Below are 21,634 nucleotides of genomic sequence, written 5' to 3'. Positions count from 1 at the left end.
CCTAAGAGGCGGATCTGGTGATGCATCAAAGTCTCATTAGGCAGCATCTCCAGGGCACAGCCTACACTGTACATACCTTCAGCCTTCAGCATCATTGTTATAGGCATGTATTCTGTGTAAGCTCCACCTAGTGGTCAGACTGATATCAGTTTAATGTGAACTTCTCATTCTTCCATAGAAAGCAACCCAGATGCACCCTGGGTAGGTCATAGGGCAAACTCCACCTTAGTTTCCACATGGATCACTGCAAACAGGTGTTATATATTTACCCCCACAGCATCAATGGTAGGTCTGCTCAGAGTTATGCTGGCCATAAATCAGTCCAATTTACCTTCAACCATCCAAATTACCAACTCTGTTTAATTTGTCTGTCCAACTACAATACTGCCCCACACACTTAAAGCTGCATACACACGTAAAGATTTTCTGTCCAACCATCCAACTAGCTGATTGGATGGAATGAAAATCTGGTAAAGTATGGGAGTAACTGATGATCAGCAATTTGCTCCTAAATGCTAGAAAACAGATGAAAATGGTCGTCAGACAAGTTTGTTAAATGTTTGATCTAAACAATTTGTTTTAGTTTTTGTCCCTTTTCCGGCGTTTGGGAGCAAATTGCTGATCATCAGTTACTCCCATACATTACCAGATTTTCATTCCAACCAACTAGTTGGATGGTTGGACAGAAAATCTTTACGTGTGTACCCAGCTTTAACCAACTTTTTCATCAGACCAGCCAACTTCTCTGATGTCACAGAAGTAGGTGGACAGTGTCTGCCTACTTCTGCATGTTTTAAATAAATAAATATTTATTTGTTAAAAAGGGTGACTTGAGGACAGAGTTTAAAACAAATTATACCATTTGCTGACACACTGTACAGTTTGTTTGTGGCCAGGACCAATTTTCAGCCTATCAATTCATTATTAATCATGTACATGTGGGGGGGGCTGAGATTTGTTTATAGATCAGGATACGTGATAGTGGGACACAGATGCCGGCACTGGTTAACAGAAAGCTCTGCAGTGAGATGCCCAGTGGGGCCAATCTTCTGTATTTATGCAATATTAAGCCCGTCATCTGAAACATAATGATCGGTTCTCTTTTAGCAGAACAGCTGTGTCTATGAGATGTGATAAAGTGCTCAAATCGCTACTATCCATTGTGGTCATAGGGCCTGGTTCAGAGATGGACGGTATTGCACAGCCGCAAGGACATGGCTGTGCAACACTATCCAACTCAAATACAAATGCAGCAGGAGGTGTCTGTATGAAATAGAAATCCCTTTGCTCCGTCTGCGATCCGAGTGCAGTGTCTATAGACGCTACCACGGATTACGGTCGCGAAGGTTGGTCCTCTGGCCAGGCTGCATAAGCTAAGACTTACTCAGCTTGGCTGGCTTCTGGCAGCTTGCAAGGCCAGTAATCTGCATCTACCGCTGCAGACCCTGGCCTCGTCACTACTGGAAAACACGGGCGACATGCCCCTGTTTTCCGATTTATATGAAGTTCTTACTTTCACTGAAAGCACTCGGAGTGTAATACTAGTTACACACTGGGATGATGTGTACCTGGACATATCGTAGCCACGGTACACTTCTGAACAATGTACTGAACGACGGAATGATCACTCGTTCCATCCTTCATTAACATTCATGATACTGCATGCAATATCGTCAGGCTTAATGTGCAGTACATCAAAACTGATGGCGTCGCATGTAACCATGGGAGCGTGCACAATACGCACGATTTGTCGTTCAACATCAGCCAAATCGGAAACGACATCACTCCATTGTGTACTCAGCTTAATACAGCTTTTTCCTGTTACTTTTAAGAAGGAAACCAGACTACTAAGAGAACTATTTTTGCAATGGTTTCTAAATCAGAAAAATGTAAGGAATAATGAAACTAATGAATAGAACTATTTGGGCTATAGAAGAACATAAATGTGAGGAGAAATATTAATTGCCTAATTATATATATAGTTGGCAATGGGAAAATAAGAAATACACTACGATTATTGGCCCATATATACGTTATGATAAAAAGAGTTTAAGCATGTATGGGAATAAATGCATAATTGCATAGGGATTGGCAGTGATTTTAAAACACACACTGAAGATCAGCCTTAAAGACAGGAGAGGAGCTGCAGCAGGATTCCGTTCAGCCGATCCCCCAGGCAGGCTTCATCCTAGCTCCCCTCCCAGAGAGCGCTTTTCACATTGGAAGATGTCCAGGTTGGGCAGGAGGTAAACTACAGGTCCTAGCATGGCGCAGCTGCTAAGGCATGAGGGGCTTTCAGAGAGGCTGTCATAAGAGGTGACTGTGACAAATGTAGGTGGACCCTGCCGCCCAGCATCCACCTAGTTATTATTCAGTTGGGGGGAAAGTTGGAAACTCCCCCACGACACTAGAACAATAAGTTGGGAATTTTCCCAACTAGTTGGAAAGTCCAGGGTTTTTTTTGCTGTTTTTCAGCATACGGGAGCAACAAATGATTCTCAGCCCCCTAATCGCTCCCATCCCACCCACCTTTTTCCTATTTTTCAGTGTTGCCAGGAACTATCAGTGAAGCCACTTGCTGTGCTAAACTCATACCATCAGCATTCAGGATCCATAGGGTTATATAAAGTTCTCCACTGAAACTGCTGTCATTCAGAAAATATATCACTGTACTCACTTGAGGTCCTTCGTCTTGGCGAGAAGATCTGGCATCCCGTTCATCACAGTTTCTAGGGTACTGTGCGCCTGTAAATCAGTATAAGAATTATACAGCACATGATAAAAGATATGATCAACATAAATGCCCCTATTGTTAGAGGGAGAAACCTGGATACCTAGGTGGTATGATATTTCCTATGTGCCACCATAAATCAGCATTCTAATAAATATTCAAAATACATTTTCTCCAAATTCTTTTGTCATTTACCGTATGATGGCGCCTCAGTGTTCTGCAATGAGGGAAGAAGAATATTTTTATAATTTTTGACTTAAGTGGCCCTTGATGCAAAGCTTAAGAAACAGTTGGGGTTGTTCTATACTCCACCAGTCCTGGCTTGGGCTGCAAGCCCAAGTAATAGGCAACAAATGTCTTCTGTGCTGAAACACATACATATAATACTTTAAAATTAAAAGGACATAAAGCTCAGCAATTGTCTATGCTTAATTATGCCTAACACAGGGAGGTGTATACTGTATGCTGCCAGCGTTATCTTTGTAACCGGGATGTAGTCAACATCCCGGTGTGTGGGATGCCGATGGTCTAAATACTGGCGCCGGAATCTCAACAGCGTCGGGATCCCGACTCCGTTATCCTGACCGCTTGCATCCCGAAGGTAAGTATCGTGGGGTTAGGGGAGGGTTACGTTTAGTGTTAGGCACTAGTGGAAGGGTTAGGGTTAGGCACTAAGTGGGGAGGGTTTGGTGTAGGGTGCGGGGAGGTTGGGTTCAGGCACTGGGGGGGTTAGGTTTAGGCATCGGGGAGGGGGGGTAGGGGTTATGGTTAGTAGTAGTATACTTAACTACGGGTGTCGGGATTCTGTCTGTCGGGATGCCGCTGTCAGTATTCTGACCGGCGGCATCCCAACCGCTGGGAACCCATACCAAACCCATTGTAACCAGTGGGTTCATTATTTAATTTTTACATATCATACAAGTATGATCTGTCTATACAGTCTATAGGCTGATACCTCTTTCCTGCTCTCATTACATTTTTGCAGATTTCTAGACCTGGCTACATATCCCATTGCATCATATACCCACAGCAATGCCATTCTAATCCTTTGCGGTCACTCCACCAAGCTATTATATTGTTAGAGTGACAGAATAACTTGGAGGAGATAAGCGGATTCTGTGCCAAGAAATGGTTTTGTGGGAACGCTAATTGGTATGTATATTGAAATGAACCAAATTATGTGAAAATGTAAATAAATAGGGGTCACATTTAATGATGCGATAACATGAGAATAAACATATAAAATAAAAACAAATATATCTAGAAACCAGCATAAAAGAGGTTACCATACATCAATGCAGGTGTTATATAAATAAAAACATAACATATAAAACTTTACAAAATCAGCATGAGATAAATGTAAACAGTCGTGGGTATTAATTCTGCCAACACAGTGATATGAAATCCAGAGTCTTACCCACTATTTGGACTGTGCAGTGCGGGTGCTGTGCGGCGCACAGTTCAAATAGTGGGTAAGACTCTAGATTTCATATCACTGTGCTGGCAGAATTATTTATTTTGTCTACTCACTATTGGAATTATTGATACTATCTCTACAGTTTTTCCATTTCCCTGTTTTTTTAAGAGACATTTCCACATAAGACTATCATCTGCTGAACATCTCAGAACATCTGAGAGCAGATCTATTTGAGATATCCAATACATTACCCACCAACAGGTGTATCACTTATCCATACTTTTTGGACATTTGTTTTGCAGATTGCAATTCACCCACGACTGTTTACATTTATCTTATGCTGATTTTGTAAAGTTTTATATGTTATTTTTTTATTTATATAACACCTGCATTGATGTATGGTAACCTCTTTTATGCTGGTTTCTAGATATATTTGTTTTTATTTTATATGTTTATTCTCATGTTATCGCATCATTAAGTGTGACCCCTATTTATTTACATTTTCACATCATTTGGTTCATTTCAATATACATACCAATTAGTGCTCCCACAAAACCATTTTTCAGTCTTTTGGGGCCTGCCTATCCCCTTAGTGGTGAGCTGCTTATTACATTGTCCTTTCCCAGATCTCTCCAGAGCGCCTATTCTTTTGTGTTTGTCTGTGCCGAGAAAGCAAACACGCAACTCTATTAAATAGTGAGCTCTACAAGCCAACTGTATAATTAGCTGTAGAACAAGAATATTTTTTATATATATTCAACCACTATTATGTAATACAAATACAATAAGAAAATAAAACAAAACAGAGTCAGGTTCTGCTTAAACTTGCTTGGAATCAGTGGCAACACTATTATCACTTTGGGGGGAGGGACTACTACAGGGCCAGGAGAGAAGGTGACCAGGTAAATCCATTCCACTCTCTCCAGGCCTCTGCTGAGTTTTTCTAAACAAGCTGCACACAACTAATGGGGCCCTAATACGTCAGACAACTAAATATGCCCCCATATCTCTCCAGTCTGGGAATTGTGGTAGTCTGTGTTAATTTAACAATCACATAAATGAACATCATGAGTAATCTAACAAGTACACTGTTTTCACAGACTGAAGGTTAATGTATTCACTATTTTTCCAACTGAATAACTGTACATAACAAGCAAATGGAAACAACAAAGGACAATTTATTGAACAGACTATTAGTCCATGTGAACATCTTGAATGGACATCGTGTACTTCATGCCAAGGCATTTCTACGACTAAAACTGCAAAAATGTGAATGTCTCTGTTGAAAAACCAGCTATTAGTACAAACCAGATTTGCATAGTTATTATCAGCTGTCCCTAATTTCCACAGTTATTCCTGTTTTTGTATGAATTTGATCAGGAGTAATAATTATTTATTTTAAACTTCTGTGACAGGTGCTTGGGAATTGTTGCACTACAAAAACATTTTTATCAGCGCTGAGAAATAAAAACAGGAAACAACAGAAAAAAAACTAAGCTTTTAATCCTTGAAATCATAAGCGGTTTAAGACCACAGCAGTCTAAGTAATAAATGAATGAAGTGAATGTAAGGGAGGGGGGGAAGCTTACAAGCCGGAAATAGTAGCAAAGAGTTTTCCTTTCCAGCCTTCTGTATACTTCATAAGCTATACACATTATGTATTTCTAATAAGCCAACATTTATTTATGTACTATACAGAAAAGTTCTAAAACAAAACTACCAAACTCTGAACACTCACATGTTCCTTGTTCACAGTTGTGGTCTCGTTGACTCCAGAGCGACTTAAAATGTCTTGCTGCCTTTTCTGTTCCTCAACGGTCATAGTTAGTCTATGTTTCAACACTCTCATCTCCTCCAGTAATCTGGTCTGTCCAAACAGTACCATTTCCAGCTCTCTCTGATTGTCTGACTCAAACTCATCTTCATCTGACCAGGAATGAGGGACATAAAACAGAGATCTTTGTAAAACAAATGGATGTAATGGAAATAAAAAGTATTAAAGAAAATATAGGTACTTGATCACATTCTATTCAATTATAGAAAAATGTCAGTGGCTCGGTCTATGTCACCCAGTATATAGGTGGTCATGTCTTTCTCAGGTAATAAGATGTTCAGTTTGTATATAATTATAGTGTATCGCGTACATCTGCTGATGCTGCAGCACTCAACTTTTTTGTTTCCTGTTAGAGTTGACTACAGTTTATCTCCCATACATGTAAGACTGGAAGCATGTATTTCCCTCTACAATTTGTTATATATTGCACAGCATCCCATACAGCCCAAGTGACCAACACACATACAGTAGGAACTGATGCAGACTTGTACATAATCCCGCTTGCAGAGTCTGACTTGTGTGTTTTCCCTTTGTGCATTCTCCAAAACCAAACATTTCTTGATTGTGTTTTGTACTTTTTCCTCTTGTCCAAACCAATCAACTTCCCATTCAGTACTGGAAGAACCATGGCCAGGGTAGCGGCATGGGAGTTAAACCTTGCCCTAGGTGGTAGTGCAGCTTTTGATGCTCTATGTGACGCCACTGGTATATATACACAAGTGAGCTATACTGTATCTGTGACACTACATATAAAACTTCTACGCCCTTTCCTATGTGAAAAGCAAGCAGACAGAACACGTGTAAAGCATTAACATGGGATAGCAGGAGAATGGATTGAACCTTGTGCGAGATTATTCTTCTGGAAATCCTCCATGTTCTTTTCCAGTTCTCTTTGAAACTCTTCATACTCTTTCTCAAACATTTCCTTTTCATCAGTTGGGACCTGTGCTCCTGGAGACTAAGATCAAAATTACATTGATGGTACAGTACATAGACCAAATACGCAAAACATTACAATTGAAACAGGCACGTTTTCTTGTGCGGTGCCACAGAGTCACGGTGGTGCAGTAGATTCTGGCTTAGTGCCAGAATCTACTGCGCATGTGCGGGTCTCTGAGAAAATGGCACCCGCGCCATTTTCCCGGGGACAGCAGTATCGCGCATACGCGAATCACAAAGAAAATGGCCGCCGACATTTTCCCAGTGATTTTTGCTGTTCTGCAGCGCCGGCCCGGTGCTGCAGAGCAGCACTCTGGTGACTACGGATGGGTAAGTATAAAACTATATGGATGCAGGGTGTGCGGTGTGGGTCCCCCTGGACCCATGGGCCCGTGTGCACCGCACAACCTGCATCCATTATAGATACGCCCCTGAATTGAAATATCAGGATGATCAATATTTCCACATTTTTTGATTTGACAATAACCAGCTAAACTATGACAAGAGTAGTTTGTTCCACATGTTCAAACCACAGAGATAGACATCAGTATTCAGTATAATATGATAACATAATGTAATATAAATAAGTAACCTACAAAATAAATAAGAGGCAGAGAAAAGTAGGTAATTCAAATGTTGCTCCATTCAGGCATGAAAGCCACCAGCGATGACATTTCTACTCACAGCCTCCTGAGGTGGTGATCAGCTATGTGCGAAATGTCTGTCATTTGGACGCCCAAGTGGTGGTTTGGGCGCCCTCACCAGGACATTAGACAGGTTTAGCTGCTTTATTTCATATACTCCCATAGTGTATATGAAATAAAGGTCAAGAGACCGGTCTGTTTCAGTTTTAACACTATCGTCGGGTGTTAAAACAGAAACGTTGAAGAGCAGACTGGTCTCCTGAGGATAGAAGTGACAAGCTTGTGGACTCTAGATAGATAGATACCTTACCCTAACCCTCCCTCCTTAGTGCCTTACCCTTACCTCCCCCCTCAGTGTCTAACCCTAACCTCCCCCTCCATGTTGCCTAACCCTCCCCCCTTAGTGCCTTACCCTAACCTCCTCCTCCCTGGTGCCTAACCCTCCCCCCTTAGTGCCTTACCCTACCCGCCCCCTTAGTGCCTTACCCTAACCTCCCCCTTAGTGCCTAACCTCCTCCTCCCCAGTGCCTAACCCTCCCCCCTTAGTGCCTTACCCTAACCGCCCCCTTAGTGCCTAACCCTAACCTCCTCCTCCCCGGTGCCTAACCCTAACCCTTCCCCCTTAGTGCCTTACCGTAACCTCCCTCCTTAGTGCCTAACCCTAACCTCCTCCTCCCCGGTGCCTAACCCTAACCCTTCCCCCTTAGTGCCTTACCGTAACCTCCCTCCTTAATGCCTAACCCTAACCTCCCCCTCCCCAGTGCCTAACCCTCCCCCCTTAGTGCCTAACCCTAACCTCCTCCTCCCCAGTGCCTAACCCTAGCCCTTCCCCGTTAGTGCCTTACCCAATCTCCCCTTCCCCAGTGCCTAACCCTCCCCCCTTAGTGCCTTATCCTAACCTCCCCCCTTAGTGCCTAACCCTAACCTCCTCCTCCCCAGTGCCTAACCCTAACCCTTCCCCCTTAGTGCCTTACCCTAACCGTCCCCCTTAGTGCCTAACCCTAACCTCCCCCTCCTCGGTGCCTAAACCTAACCCTCCCCCCTTAGTGCCTTACCCTAACCGCCCCCCTGAGTGCCTAACCCTAACCTCCCCCTCCTTGGTGCCTAAACCTAACCCTCCCCCTATCCCCCAATACTTACCTTCGGGATGACGGTGGTCAGGATTCTGGCACCGGGATCCCAATGCTGACGGGATTCCGGCGCCGGTATTTATACCGTCGGCATCCCGCACTCCGGGATGCTGACTACATCCCTATATATATATTAACTACCATAATTATGACCTGTGACAGTCATGGTTTTGTAGAGAGAAGGAAATCTTCCAATATTTAATTCATAATAATTCAACTATGCTCAACTGATAACTGTATATAGGAACTGTTTTTTTTTTGTAAATGTTAGGTCATTGAGGGCTGGTAATCTGAATGCCCTTTGCTATGTTCTTTTGATATACTGTTAATTTAGGATTTTTAATTACACTGAGGAAGCCTGAGGTGGCCTTGTGTAGTTTTTGTTAAACTCCCTTATGATATCCTGTGAGCAGGAAAAGGCAATTACCTGACAGGAGATAGACAAAAGGCAATGTTGACTAAGTTTGTACTCGTATATATAGATGACATCAGGATGCTCTTTCGGAACACAGCAGGGGGTAAAAAAAAGAGCCATCTAACCAAAAGGTGTATTCAGTCTTCAAACAGGTACAAATGCAAAAACAATATTTTATCTGTTTTGACATAAAATTTATATTTCAATAATAACTAGGAGTTCCCAAAATCTGAAGTATGGGCCTGATTCCAAGATTTAAACAATGCCGATATTTACTCAGAATGAGCGATTTTTTGCTATTGCGCGAATGCTGCAACAATTGTATTGCAGTCACGCCTGCACAGAGCATTCACTTGCAAAGTGAGTGACAGTTAGTCAGTGTATGGGGAAGGTTACAGGAGGTTGCTAGGCAAATGCAGGTGTGTTGGGACCGTTTAAACTCCGTCTCATGGGCGTGCATAAATTAGCCATTGCGATTTCCTTCACAGCATGAGAGCCCTATGTGTGTCAGTAGAGACGCAGTGTTTGAGGCAGGTCAGACATAATTTACATGCTGTGTGACTGCCCAATCTGCATCGACGTTACCGATGTTTACAATCATGTACATCATCGGACAGCTATGAGAAGGTAGCAGTGGGCATCCCTATGCTTGGCTAAGCTATGGAAGGATAGGCTAGCATATTTTAGCAACTACAATCTGTAAGAGATTGTAGTTGTGATTGCATTCGCATAAATCTCAGAATCAGGCCCTCAACACATTGCTCTGATGTGAGTTGGGAGTCACTAGGATGTATGGTTTGGGAGAAATTAGGTATCTTACCAATCACACATCATGTTTGCACTCATATTACAGCTTAAATAATAGAGATTTTTGGAAACATACTATGTTTTCGCTGTAGCTATAACTCAGGGGAAACTATGGGGGTCATTCAGACCCGTTCGCGAGCTAAGGACGCTCGCAAACGGGTCGATGTTGCCCCACTGCGCATGCGCACGACGGAGGGAGCTCCGTCGTGCGCATGCGCGAGACCCGGACTGCGACAGCCGAGCTGTCGCTCCAGGTCTTGCACCAAAGGGGGCGTGCTGTCGATGTTGATTGACAGCACGCCCCCTTTGGTGGGCATGCCGGGGGCGTGCCTGCCAGACGGAGGCGTTCCCATGGGAACGCCACCGTCTGAAGCCGGCCCCACTGACATCACTAGTGATGTCAGTGGGAGTGATTTTGGGAGTGATAGAGCCAAAATCACTCCAGGGCTTGCGGCAGCGAGACCCTACCGCAGGTTCTCCGTCGCAAGCCCGATGGTCGCGATGGTCAAGACCATCGCGACCATCATCATGGACGCTCGCATAAGCTGTGGGTGGTCACCCACAGCTATGCGGGCGTCCAGGAGGAGGCTCCTAAAACAGGTAGGAGGGCCCTGATTCAGAGCGAGCGCTCTGGTCAGAGCGTTCAGCTCTGAATCAGGCCCTATGTCCAGTTATTTGTACTTTGGTTAAAAGTTACTTGAGTGGAACTAACATGTTCCTGGGTTAATTAACAAGCCAGCCAGTCATCAGACTCTTGGTCATGACGTCATCTATGGGGTGGTGGAATATGTGATTAAAGCTATGGAATTGTTCTGGGTCAGACCAGGGTGATCAATGCAGAGTTGAAGCCTGTACTTGCATTTTCTTACCGTGCCCCCTCCCCGGCCTAGAATAAGCCACATGTAATTCTGTGCACGTTTTTAGTTTGAAAATGCAACTAAGCATTATACTTTCTTTTGTAAATAAAGTGTTCCTTTATTATTCCTATGCTCAAGAAACCAGTCTTTGAGGAAGCTATTAGATCGCTAAAGTTACACTATAACTACTACAGACAGACTCGGCAGTGCTAAGTTTCACTGTGCCTGATGCTGAGATTTATGCAAATCCAATATTTACACAGACTGAGCGAATGTGTTTGCCATTGCGCGAATGCTGCAACAATCGTATTGCAGTCACTCCGGCACAGTGGATTCACTTGCAAAGTGAGTGATAGGTAGTCAGTGTATGGGGAATGTAATGGGAGGTGGCTAGGCAAATTGCAGGTGTGTTGTGATCGGGTAAACTCTGTTTCATGGGCATGCATAAATTAGCCATTGTGATTTCCTTCACAGCATGAGTGCAATCTGCGTGTCAGGGGAGCCGCAGTGTTTGAGGCTGGTCAGTCTTTAAGTTAAAAAAGTAACAACTATATTATTGTAATGAGTTTTCTGTACTTGTCAAATAAGTTATGAAGATATTGCAAGCTGTCTATTCTAAATACAATGAGCACATTCAAGGTGACATGGTATAACTATGCCTGGTTACTAGTTAATAAGAAAGTACCCACTACTGTACACGTACTGATCTATCATGGAAGTGTCTGCAGCCCAATGTTTGGTGGCATCAGGGATTATTAATAGTCCATGAATGTCCAGGTAGAGGGGTTTGGGGGATATACAGAATAAGTGTAACTGTTGATAAGAGCATAAACAAGGTTACCTCTTCCCAAGTTGTGCTTAGACTGTACACCATGAAAGAGAGGACATCATGGTCATCTGTAAAATAGAAGAATATAATATAAATGTGGATTACACTAGTCTCTAAACCAGACAACACAAACAACAAAAATATACAAAATGGCACTAATGAATATTGCAAATCTTTGTTCTAAGACCTATATACTACTGGTCCAAGTTAGATGGTTGCAGGGAAAGCTTTACATTTGCTGTCTAAACTTCTTTATCCTCGAATCAGTATAAAAACAAAACTAAAGGACCAAATTTCTGTATTCTGACCACATCAATATCTTTACAATAAATCTTCAGTCTTTGTAACCACAAGAAAACTGAACCTTTTCATGTGGACCCATGTATTTGCCTGGCCACTTTTAAATAAGTGAAAAGAAAGAAATAAAATAAATCACACGTTTGTAGGACTGAATGGATAAGAATTAAATTATCTATTTGCCCCAGGATGGTTCCGTGAGATCTTTATGCCTGGTTAACTAAAAAATAATTGAGCCAGCAGCCCCGGCCGCAACAATATGTTTACCATACATCATCGTCAAGTTTTTGCGAAGTATTATTAATATTTTTTTATAGACAATATTGTAAATTCTTTAAAACTTTAATAAACTTTATTGAGGTTTATATTTTGCTATTAAAATTCTATAAAGGGTTAATAATTGTCTGGGAATTTATTGGTAGTCCTTAAAAATTAGGTAGAAATCTACCAGTAAGTTAAAAAAATAAGGGGAGTACAAATCTGTCTCTCTCCTAACCCTGCCCTAATACACATAGGACCAAAGCAACAGTGGTTGTGTAGAGCCTGTAATCTGCATTTTTACAATTCTTGATTACATTCTATTATTTTCCATTTTAGATATGTTTTTGGGGAAAAAAAAGATAATAATACATAAGTGCAAATGTCAGTAGTAAAAAATATAAATAAAATTTACAATGGTTGGCGAAACTAATCCAAAGGAACACTATCCAGTCTAATATATGTATTAGTTTCAGGAGAAATGGTGCCATCTAGCCACAGATCAAGGTTACCGCACAAGTGTATAAAATTTCCATGAGAACCAAGGGGAGATAAAAATTCTAGAACAGCAACATTTTTTCTTATAAAAATAGGGTTGTTTTTTTTTAGTATTTTTTTACTGGCATCGGATATATAGATGCCACTAGATCATTTAAAACAGTAGTTCTCAACCTAGAGTACTAGTACAACCCGGGGTAATTGCTGTGCAGTTCAGTGATACTTGAAATATGTTTTATAATGGCGGGACCTGGAGCATCCAGGTGATAAATAGACACATAGGGAAGGCAGTGTCCTAGGGAATCTGAACACTGTGGGCCTAATTCAGACCCGCTCGCGAGCGCTCGCAAGCGGGTCGATGTTGGCCCAGTGCAAATGCGCATGACGGAGGCTGCTCCATCGTGCGCATGCGCGAGACCCGGATAGCGATGGGCAAGCCGTCGCTATGGGTCTCGCTACAAAGGGGACGTGCTGTCAATGGTGAGTGACAGCATGCCCCCCCTACTGCTGGTCTGGCCGGCCGGGACCAGCACATGCGCACAAGCGGCGGTGGTGCTGTGCATAACACCTGCTACTTAGGACTGCATCGGCTGCAGCCCCTAGAAGACGTGTAGGGCTGCCCGAAAGGCAGAGCAGCAGCTTCCACTGGAAGCTGCTCTCTGCTAATCGCAGCCCAAGCTGGCAGTCCCAGTGGGAGAAAACACCTCCCACTGGGGCTGCCTGTGCTGTGTGTGACTGGCAGGTAGTGCTTCCAATGGGAAGCAACTGGCAGTCACGGTGTAGCCAGACTGCAACTGGCTCACTGAGGTGAGGGATCTTAATGGGGGCGGGAAGGGGGGGGGGCTGCGGCCCCTAGGTAAAATCTGCCACTTATCCTGTCCCCTATGTATATGGGTGAGCAAAGTCGCTGAAAGGAGGAGACAAGAGAGTGGAGCATTGGTCACATGGAGTGTGTTAAGGAAGAACAAGAGGGAGGGGGGTCATGCCTTAGACCATACATCAGGGGAACTACACACTTCAGCATGCCTTGCCACAGGTTTAGCATGCCCTAAGAGCAAAACTGTGAAAGGGAATACTGAGTGTGCAGTTCCATAGCTGCTGGAGGGCCGCATACTGAATACCTTTAATGGGAAAGATACATGGTAGGGAAGATGGTGCATGTGCACAAGAGAGGAAAGGCTCTGGCTCAGTGTCAGTGTCTTTGCTTTCACTTGCCGGCACAAGGAAAGTATACTATGGGTGCAGGGTGTACGGTGCAGCCCCCCCCCCCCGGACCTAGGTGCAGCGCACACCCTGCACCCATTATAAATACATCTATGGTTGGAGGGAATCTGCAAAGGGGAAAAACAATATGTTCCTTCTTGGCCATGTTAAGGTTCAGGACGGACATTCTTGAAGGTGATACTTAACTTTTTTGTTCTATTTCAGCCTCACTTTAGAAAAGAACTACGGGATGTGCCATTTGTTATGTGGGAAGGGAGGACTGATATAATCGGTCAGACTTTAAACTTTATATATTGTGGCTGAAATGCCATATTATTTACAGTGTGTGTATGTACATATATATATATATATATATATATATATATACTGTCGAAGCTGGATAATTGGCTGAGACCAGATCAGTTTAAAATTAAATCACAGCGACGCCATCTTGCGACTGACCACAAGACTCCATTTTGGAAATGAGATCGCAAGACGCCATTTTGCGAATGGCCGCCTAAGCGCCATTTTAGATAAACTTACCCTTTAGTACATGTGGCGATATTACTATTAGCAGCATGCGATTGCATCTTTCATCATTTCTCATACACACATTAATACGCTCAATTGCGCTGTTAACTAGTCGCATATTAGCGAATGCATAGGACTTTGTATAAAACCGCTGTATAATTAGCTTTATGCGCACGCATCTGCCCCAAGTTAGCTAGCGTCCTTATATCAAACCCCGAATACTCATACATTACATATTCACACATAAGGTTTAGTAAGTTTTAAAGTATATGATTTAAGTTGGTTCAGTTAGTTTAAATGCTGTGAAATAAAGATATTTGATAACTTAGGTTCTGTACATGATAAGAAAGCAGTGTTTGGGTTCGTACTGATGCGTACTCTTTCAACAGAATTCCGGTACTATCGGTGTGGAGACCGCATCATGCATTCGCAACTTATGGACCGCAGAGACTACAAGCAACAAAATGTATATTTTAGAAACAACTGTTAGGATGCAGCAATGGGGGTCGGAAGGGAAGACCCCCAGCTGTTAGAGGCAGGGAGAGTCTATTTGAACCAGCCTGTTAAAAGCTCTGTAACAGATGCTTCTCCCCTGGGAACCAATGACATCAGCAACAAACTCCTCTATTGTCCGTTCTATTCTGGGGGGGTATAAAATGTGTGCTCAAACACTGGGTTCTTGTCTTCTTGCTGAATGTTGAATGACAAGGGGTCTCTTGCTGATACCTATCACCAGGTCCGGAAGCTCTGCGTATGTATACTGTGCTTGAGTCTGTATATTTCCTTTGCATCTAATTGTGTCTGGATCAATAGCGTGTAACTGACTGTACTTTTACTTGAATAATACTTTGTGCTTTGGAACCACATGTTCTAAGTCTGGAGTCTCTATTTACTGTATGATTGCGTACACAAATTAGCGTTATTCTTAGAGGTTTATAGGAAGGATTTTAGAATGTATAGGCAGGGGTATATAAAGGTTTAATTTTAATATCGTCAGATGGGGGCTCATCGAGTGAAGTCACTTACCTACTCACACGGCACATACGTCTAGCGATATCTCAGCAAAGAGTGGAGTGGCCACATACAGGGTTTTCCTGTAACCGCTTTGTGCTGAAAGATCGCTATCTGTTTTCATGTGAGCCAAGGAAGCTGACTAGAATCTAGGGACAAGAAAGGAAAAAGTTTGTTTTCCTATGTTGATAGAACCTAACGTTTAGAGGGGTGCCGCAGTATTGAGTACGCGGCTAAAATGCATTTTTTTGCGTACGCAGTTAAAAGTCATTATACGGTTGTGTGGTAGTCGCATTATAGTGTATGGGGTAGGGGGGGTAAGGTGCGCTCTTCCTGCTAGTAATGGTGATGACTTGTGTGTGTTTGTGAGTGGTGTTAATTAGAATGTTTCTTCTGGTGGTGGTGATGTTTTGGGAGTGAGGAGGGTGTGATTGGGTATGGAGTGTAGTTTGGAGTAATGTGAAAAGGGGAATGGAATAGGATCAAAATGAGGCCAGCGAGACACAGTAATTTTGGGCAAAATCTTTTATTGAGTAGTCACAATGCTGCTCTGTTAAGATCCCGGGCAGGTGGGTGGGGTTCAGTGATGAGTGGTGATGAGACTGGGGAGGTAGGTGGACCCTTTTAGGGGGCTCCTTCCCGTGCGGTTCAGTGACCTTGCACGTCACCCCTGCTGGACCTATTATTGTGTATGCGGCTGGTCACACAATAGCGTATATGCACTTCCGGTTCTGCTGCCACGTGTTTAAACAAAGCCGTCGAGGTTTACCTTTTTCAATTGTTATCAATATCTGGGTTAACGTGCATTTTTCTGTGCAGGAAAAAAGTGTGTAACAGTGAATATTTGTTGGATAAAGTTAAGGATATCGTGTGATCCTTAAGGGCTAGGTGCAAGGGTTAGTCTAGCCGCTCGGTAAGTAGCTTTACCGTTCTATACACAGTAGCAGGTGTACATGTTGTCTTTGTTGTAGAGAGGTGCGTAGGAGCGGCCGACATATAAACTCCTATAGGTGTGGAAGTTGCCTTACTAAATCTTATCCGGGTGTGGAAGTTGCCTTTTTCAAATCTTATCCAGGTGTGTGGGCGCCGCCGATTTAAATCGTCCACAGGTAAGTGAAAGTATCTTGATGGTCTTTCACCAGTTTAAATCTGTATTGAAAAGCATAGGATTTTGTCTCAGAATGGGAGCCATGCAAACAGTGGAAATGTTAGACAATGATGTGCTGCTAATGGATGCGCCGATCGGATTGGCCCGTCGTATTACGCATACTAAGTACGGTACTTATGCAATAAAGTATTGTGATGTATGGTTTAAAATGACGATGAAGAGTGTTAGACCGTTTCCCAGAATTGGTAGTTTTGAAAAGGATGTATTAGATAACGTCCGGGATCACATCAGTCTGATGCGCTCCTGGGAGAAAAATGTCAAATATTTTGATTGTTAAAAATTGTGGCAGCATGAGGGGGATGCGTGGCTTAAAAATGTGCAAGCGACGCAAACTAGCGTTGCGAGCGCATTGGAAGAAAATACATCCGCGACGCTAAATTGCAATACGGGCGAGCCACAAATTGGAGCGCATGTGCAGCAAGGTAGTGTTGTGGAGAGTATTGCCAGCAGTTCACGCTCACCTCCCCCACCTTATGTGGATGGAGGTGCAAGTACAGTTACCAAAAATACCCATAAAAATTTAGCAAGTGATTTGTACCCACTCTTAGGTAACCATAAATAAAATGTTTATGATGTAGATGATGAGCCTATTGTAATGTCTGCCATTTCCCATGCTGCGCAGATGATGGATGCTGCATCACCACAATCACGAGTGGTGCCTCCATCTCCATCGGTAACAGCAATGGAAGTGTTAACTCACTCTGCACCCATAGAGGAAGTTGTTAATACCATACGTAGCAGCAGCAGATTAAACCCCCAGTCAGGTAACCAGGTCAGAGGTTGCAACGCTACCGGTCTGCATCCCATTCAGACGATAACTGTTCCGAACGGAAATGCAGATGCGAACGGTGTAGTGCCCACGAGGGAAGTAGTAATGCATTGTCCTTGGACAAGAGCGGAACTAAATTCCATCATAAATGATTTCCCCGATCCCAAAAGGGAACTAGCCAAATGTCAAAGATTTTTGAGGAATTTGGGTAGTTCTCATGAGCCAACTAATAAAGATTGGCGTGTGGTGTTAAGGGCCTGTCTGCCACGCAATACCGACGTGACAAAATTTATCACGGATTGTGTATTGGATGGTGACGTTCCCTTAACATACCAAGTAAACAAAGGTGACATTTCCCGCATTGTGACTCAATTGGGTATATATTTTCCAGTAGTAGTTAACTGGAACAAAATTTTCACTATCAAACAAAAGGAGAGTGAAACTGCAGAAGACTATTGCGACAGGGCTCTGCAGGCTATCACCCAGTACACTGGGATAGAAGATATTAAAGATAGCACTCACCACAGGGGAATGATAGTCACGGTACTAATGGACGGTCTGAAAGAGAATTTAAAGACTCGGGTTCAGACCTCACAGCCTGGCTGGAGGGGACTTACAATAGATAACCTCATAGAGTCTGCCATAGAACATGACAAAAACATCTCAAAAAAGAGGGAGATCCAGAGCGAAAAACTAATGGCTGTCAGTATACAAGCTCTGGAAGGAATGACGGTAACATCACAGTCGACAGAAACACTCGCACCTGCACACACACTTACAACTGCCCTCACTAACCTCACACAACAACAAACACAGCTCTACTCCACTAACCCAATACAACCACAGGTCCCATACTCATATCCCCCTCAATACCCTTACCCTCCCTATCCTTACCCATATCCACCACCTTTACCCTCTGCTCAAACTTCACCACAACACATGTTGTCACCTGAATCACGGACATGTTTCAATTGTAAACAAACAGGACACTTAAGTAGAAATTGTACAGTAAAAAGAGCAGGAATCCCAAATCAGGGGAGATCTGGATATCCCCATAAGCGATATGCACAATGACCAGCAAATGTTCAACAGGCACCAGCTACAATTGTGGCCGTAAATGCTTTATTGGAGAATGGTAGCCAACGCTAGGGGTCAGGTCATACCTGTAGTCTACAGATAGTCAGGTTAACAGGAAGTACTAGGGAAGAACCGGTCATGATGGTTGATGTAGCTGGTACTGAATATCCTTTTCTTGTAGACACAGGGGCGACCAGGTCAGTGATGAAATCTCCCATTAATTTACAGGTGACCAACGAGACAGTACCAACAATGGGTGTAACAGGTAAAGTGGAACGTTATCCTTTAACAAAGTCCACAGAGGTTACTATTGAGCTGTTGCATACCAGACATTCTTTCCTTCTGGCTGCTGCGACTCCTACTAACCTACTGGGAAGAGACTTGTTATGTAAAATGGGATGTGTTATATATTGCACCCCTGATGGTGTATATTTAGATATCCCAGAGAGAATGGTATACGAGGTGTGGGATATGTTAGACACTCCTCAAAGGATAATGTATCACTCTACAGTTTTAAAAGAAAATCCATCACAAGTAGATGAAATGTTGTCCCAAATTCCAAATTACCTTTGGACTAAGGATGGACAGGACACTGTATTAATGGCAAATGTAAGCCCTGTAATGGTAAACTTAAAAAGCGGTAGGCAAGCTCCAAAAATTCCCCAGTACCCACTAAAACAGGAGGTACAATTAGGGGTATTTCCAATAATTGAGCGATTATTGCAACAGGGAATTTTAGTTCGTACAGCTAGTGTAGCCAACAGTCCCATCTTTCCAGTAAAGAAGAGTGGTGGGAGGGGTTATAGGCTGGTGCAAGACCTTAGAGGTGTTAATAAGGTAGTAGAGAGCCAATTCCCTGTAGTGCCAAATCCAGCTGTCATCCTGATGCAGATCCCACCAAATGCAACCCATTTCACTGTCATTGACCTCTGTTCTGCTTTCTTCTCTGTGCCTCTCCACCCTGACTGTCAGTACCTATTCGCATTCACATACAGAGGTGTGCAATATACATGGACACGAATACCCCAAGGTTTCATAGACAGCCCCAGTATCTTCTCCCAGGCATTGCAGGACTGTTTACAATCTTCTCAACCTGCCAATGGATCTGTTCTAATTCAATATGTGGATGATTTATTGCTATGTTCTTGTCATGATTGGTGTCTGCGAGTTACCTGTCTCAGGTGGTGATCGGGTTTCAACGGAGGCCGGCATGACTGGAATCACAGATAATGTAAATAGCTCTATTTACAAGACTTGGGTAGCAGTGAAAACTGCCTTTGATGATAAATGACAGGAACTGGAGGGACTGGACTGGGACCGGCAGGAAGACTTGTTGAATTGAACTGATGAACTAAGAACTTGACTCTGGACTGGAACAACGTGGACTGAACTGATGAGCTTGGAACTTGACTCTGGACTGGAGCAACGTGGACTGAACTGATGAGCTTGGAACTTGACTCTGGACTGGAACACCGTGGACTGAACTGATGAGCTTGGAACTTGACTCAGAACTGGAATGTGACAATGGCTGAAGGGAAGTCAGGTAATGCTGAGACGAGGGCTAAACAGGGTAATCTGGAATTACTATGACAAAGGCTAGAACTCAGGTGCAGGCTGGACAGGATAATTGGAAATAACAGGTTTCAGGAAGGATTGGGTAGGTTTGGGAATTTGCAGGCTGGACAGGATAATTGGAAATAACAGGTTTCAGGAAGGAATGGGTAGGTTTGGGAATTTGCAGGCTCAGGGAGGGAATAGGTAGGTAACAGGGGCAGGAGTTGATCCACAGCAGGAAGCAAGGCAGGGTAACACGATGCAGGTTTACAGAGTGCCAGGGACCAACCAGGAGTAGGACTAGCAGCAGAGCACAGGCCAGGTATTGCTGTAACAGGACGTCTGGATGCCAGGTATTACTGTAGCAGGTTTTCGGGATGCACCAGAGGTTGCTGTCAGCAGGCTTACTGGATTGCCAGGCTTGGCTGTAACAGGTTTTCTGGAAGCACCGGGGGTTGCTGCCAGCAGATTTACTGGATTGCCAGGTACAGCTCAAACAGGTTTTCTGGATAGCGCCAGGGATTGCTGTAGCAGGTTACAGGGACAGACTTGAATGCATGAACCATACACCACGGGAAGACGAGATGTTCAGGCCCAGAATGCTATCAGGAGAGGATATATATACCATGGGTCTGGCAGCAATTGGTGGATACGGACAGGTGGTCTGGTAGTAGCATTCTGAGTGGTGGAAGGCACAACATGCAGAGGGAGTATTCATCTCTGCAGCTCTGAGAATCAGAACCACACCTGTGATTCCAGTCAGGGCTAGCAGTGCTCACAGACAGAGGAGAGGCCAGGTGCAATAATCAGAGCAAATCCTCCAGGCAAATTACACACACAGATCCATGCGGGAGCTGACAGGGGTAAGTCCCAAGGCAAAAAGGTGACAACTAGACAGGGTCGTGACAGTTCTGACTTGTTCATGTCATGTTTGAATTATACTAAACTTTTGTTACTTCATCTCTCGCATACAGGACACCAGGTGGCTAAGGACAAGCTACAACCGTGCCAATCCAGAGTAAAATATTTGGGACACTGCCTAACCCAGGGGTTAAGACATCACACAAATGATAGAATCCAGGCCATACAGAACATGACACTGCTGCAGAATCAACAGCAAATTCGTACCTTCTTGGGAATGTGTGGATATTGCCGAATGTGGATCCCAGGTTTTTCTATTCTGGCCTTGCCTTTACAGGAACTAGTCTCTTCCTCAAAGCCTGATCATGTCATACACACAGAGGAATCAGAGCAGGCTTTCCTTAATCTTAAGGATAGCCTGACAAAAGCTCCTGCATTGGGAATACCCGATTATGAAAAACCTTTTGATTTGTATTGTACGGAAGCCGATGGTTGTGCTGCAGGTGTCCTTACACAAAAACATGGTGATGCCAGTAGGCCCGTAGCATACTACAGTGCCCAATTGGACACGGTAGCAAGATCACTCCCCACTTGTTTGAGAAGTGTAACAGCTACCGCTTTATTGGTGAGTAAAAGTGAGGACATAGTATTGTGCCATGATATGATTGTCTACACTCCCCATGCTGTATCTGCTCTGTTGAACTCAGCTCAAACCAGACATGTCTCTTCAGCTAGGTTTACCAAATGGGAATTAGCCCTAATTGCACCCGCAAATATCACTGTTAAACGTTGCAGCACGCTGAA

General features: G+C 43.5%; 1 protein-coding gene across 1 annotated transcript in view; it reads right to left on the bottom strand.

The window, feature by feature from the left end:
- The window catches only part of LMAN1L (lectin, mannose binding 1 like), a 104,692-nt gene that overhangs the window by 38,733 nt on the left and 44,325 nt on the right, over positions 1 to 21,634 (bottom strand). The window contains exons 7-10 of the mRNA XM_088444645.1: positions 11,616 to 11,671; positions 6,823 to 6,940; positions 5,887 to 6,074; positions 2,678 to 2,745 (exon numbers count right to left, since the gene is read on the bottom strand). Of these exons, the coding sequence (XP_088300771.1) occupies positions 2,678 to 2,745; positions 5,887 to 6,074; positions 6,823 to 6,940; positions 11,616 to 11,671 (430 nt within the window). The remainder of the gene's footprint in view (positions 1 to 2,677; positions 2,746 to 5,886; positions 6,075 to 6,822; positions 6,941 to 11,615; positions 11,672 to 21,634) is intronic.

Source organism: Taudactylus pleione, unplaced genomic scaffold (genome assembly GCF_031769625.1).
Source record: "Taudactylus pleione unplaced genomic scaffold, aTauple2 ptg000019l, whole genome shotgun sequence".
Taxonomy (NCBI): domain Eukaryota; kingdom Metazoa; phylum Chordata; class Amphibia; order Anura; family Myobatrachidae; genus Taudactylus; species Taudactylus pleione.
Note: the sequence above shows the minus strand (reverse complement) of the source record. Positions and strands in the feature narration are given on the sequence as shown.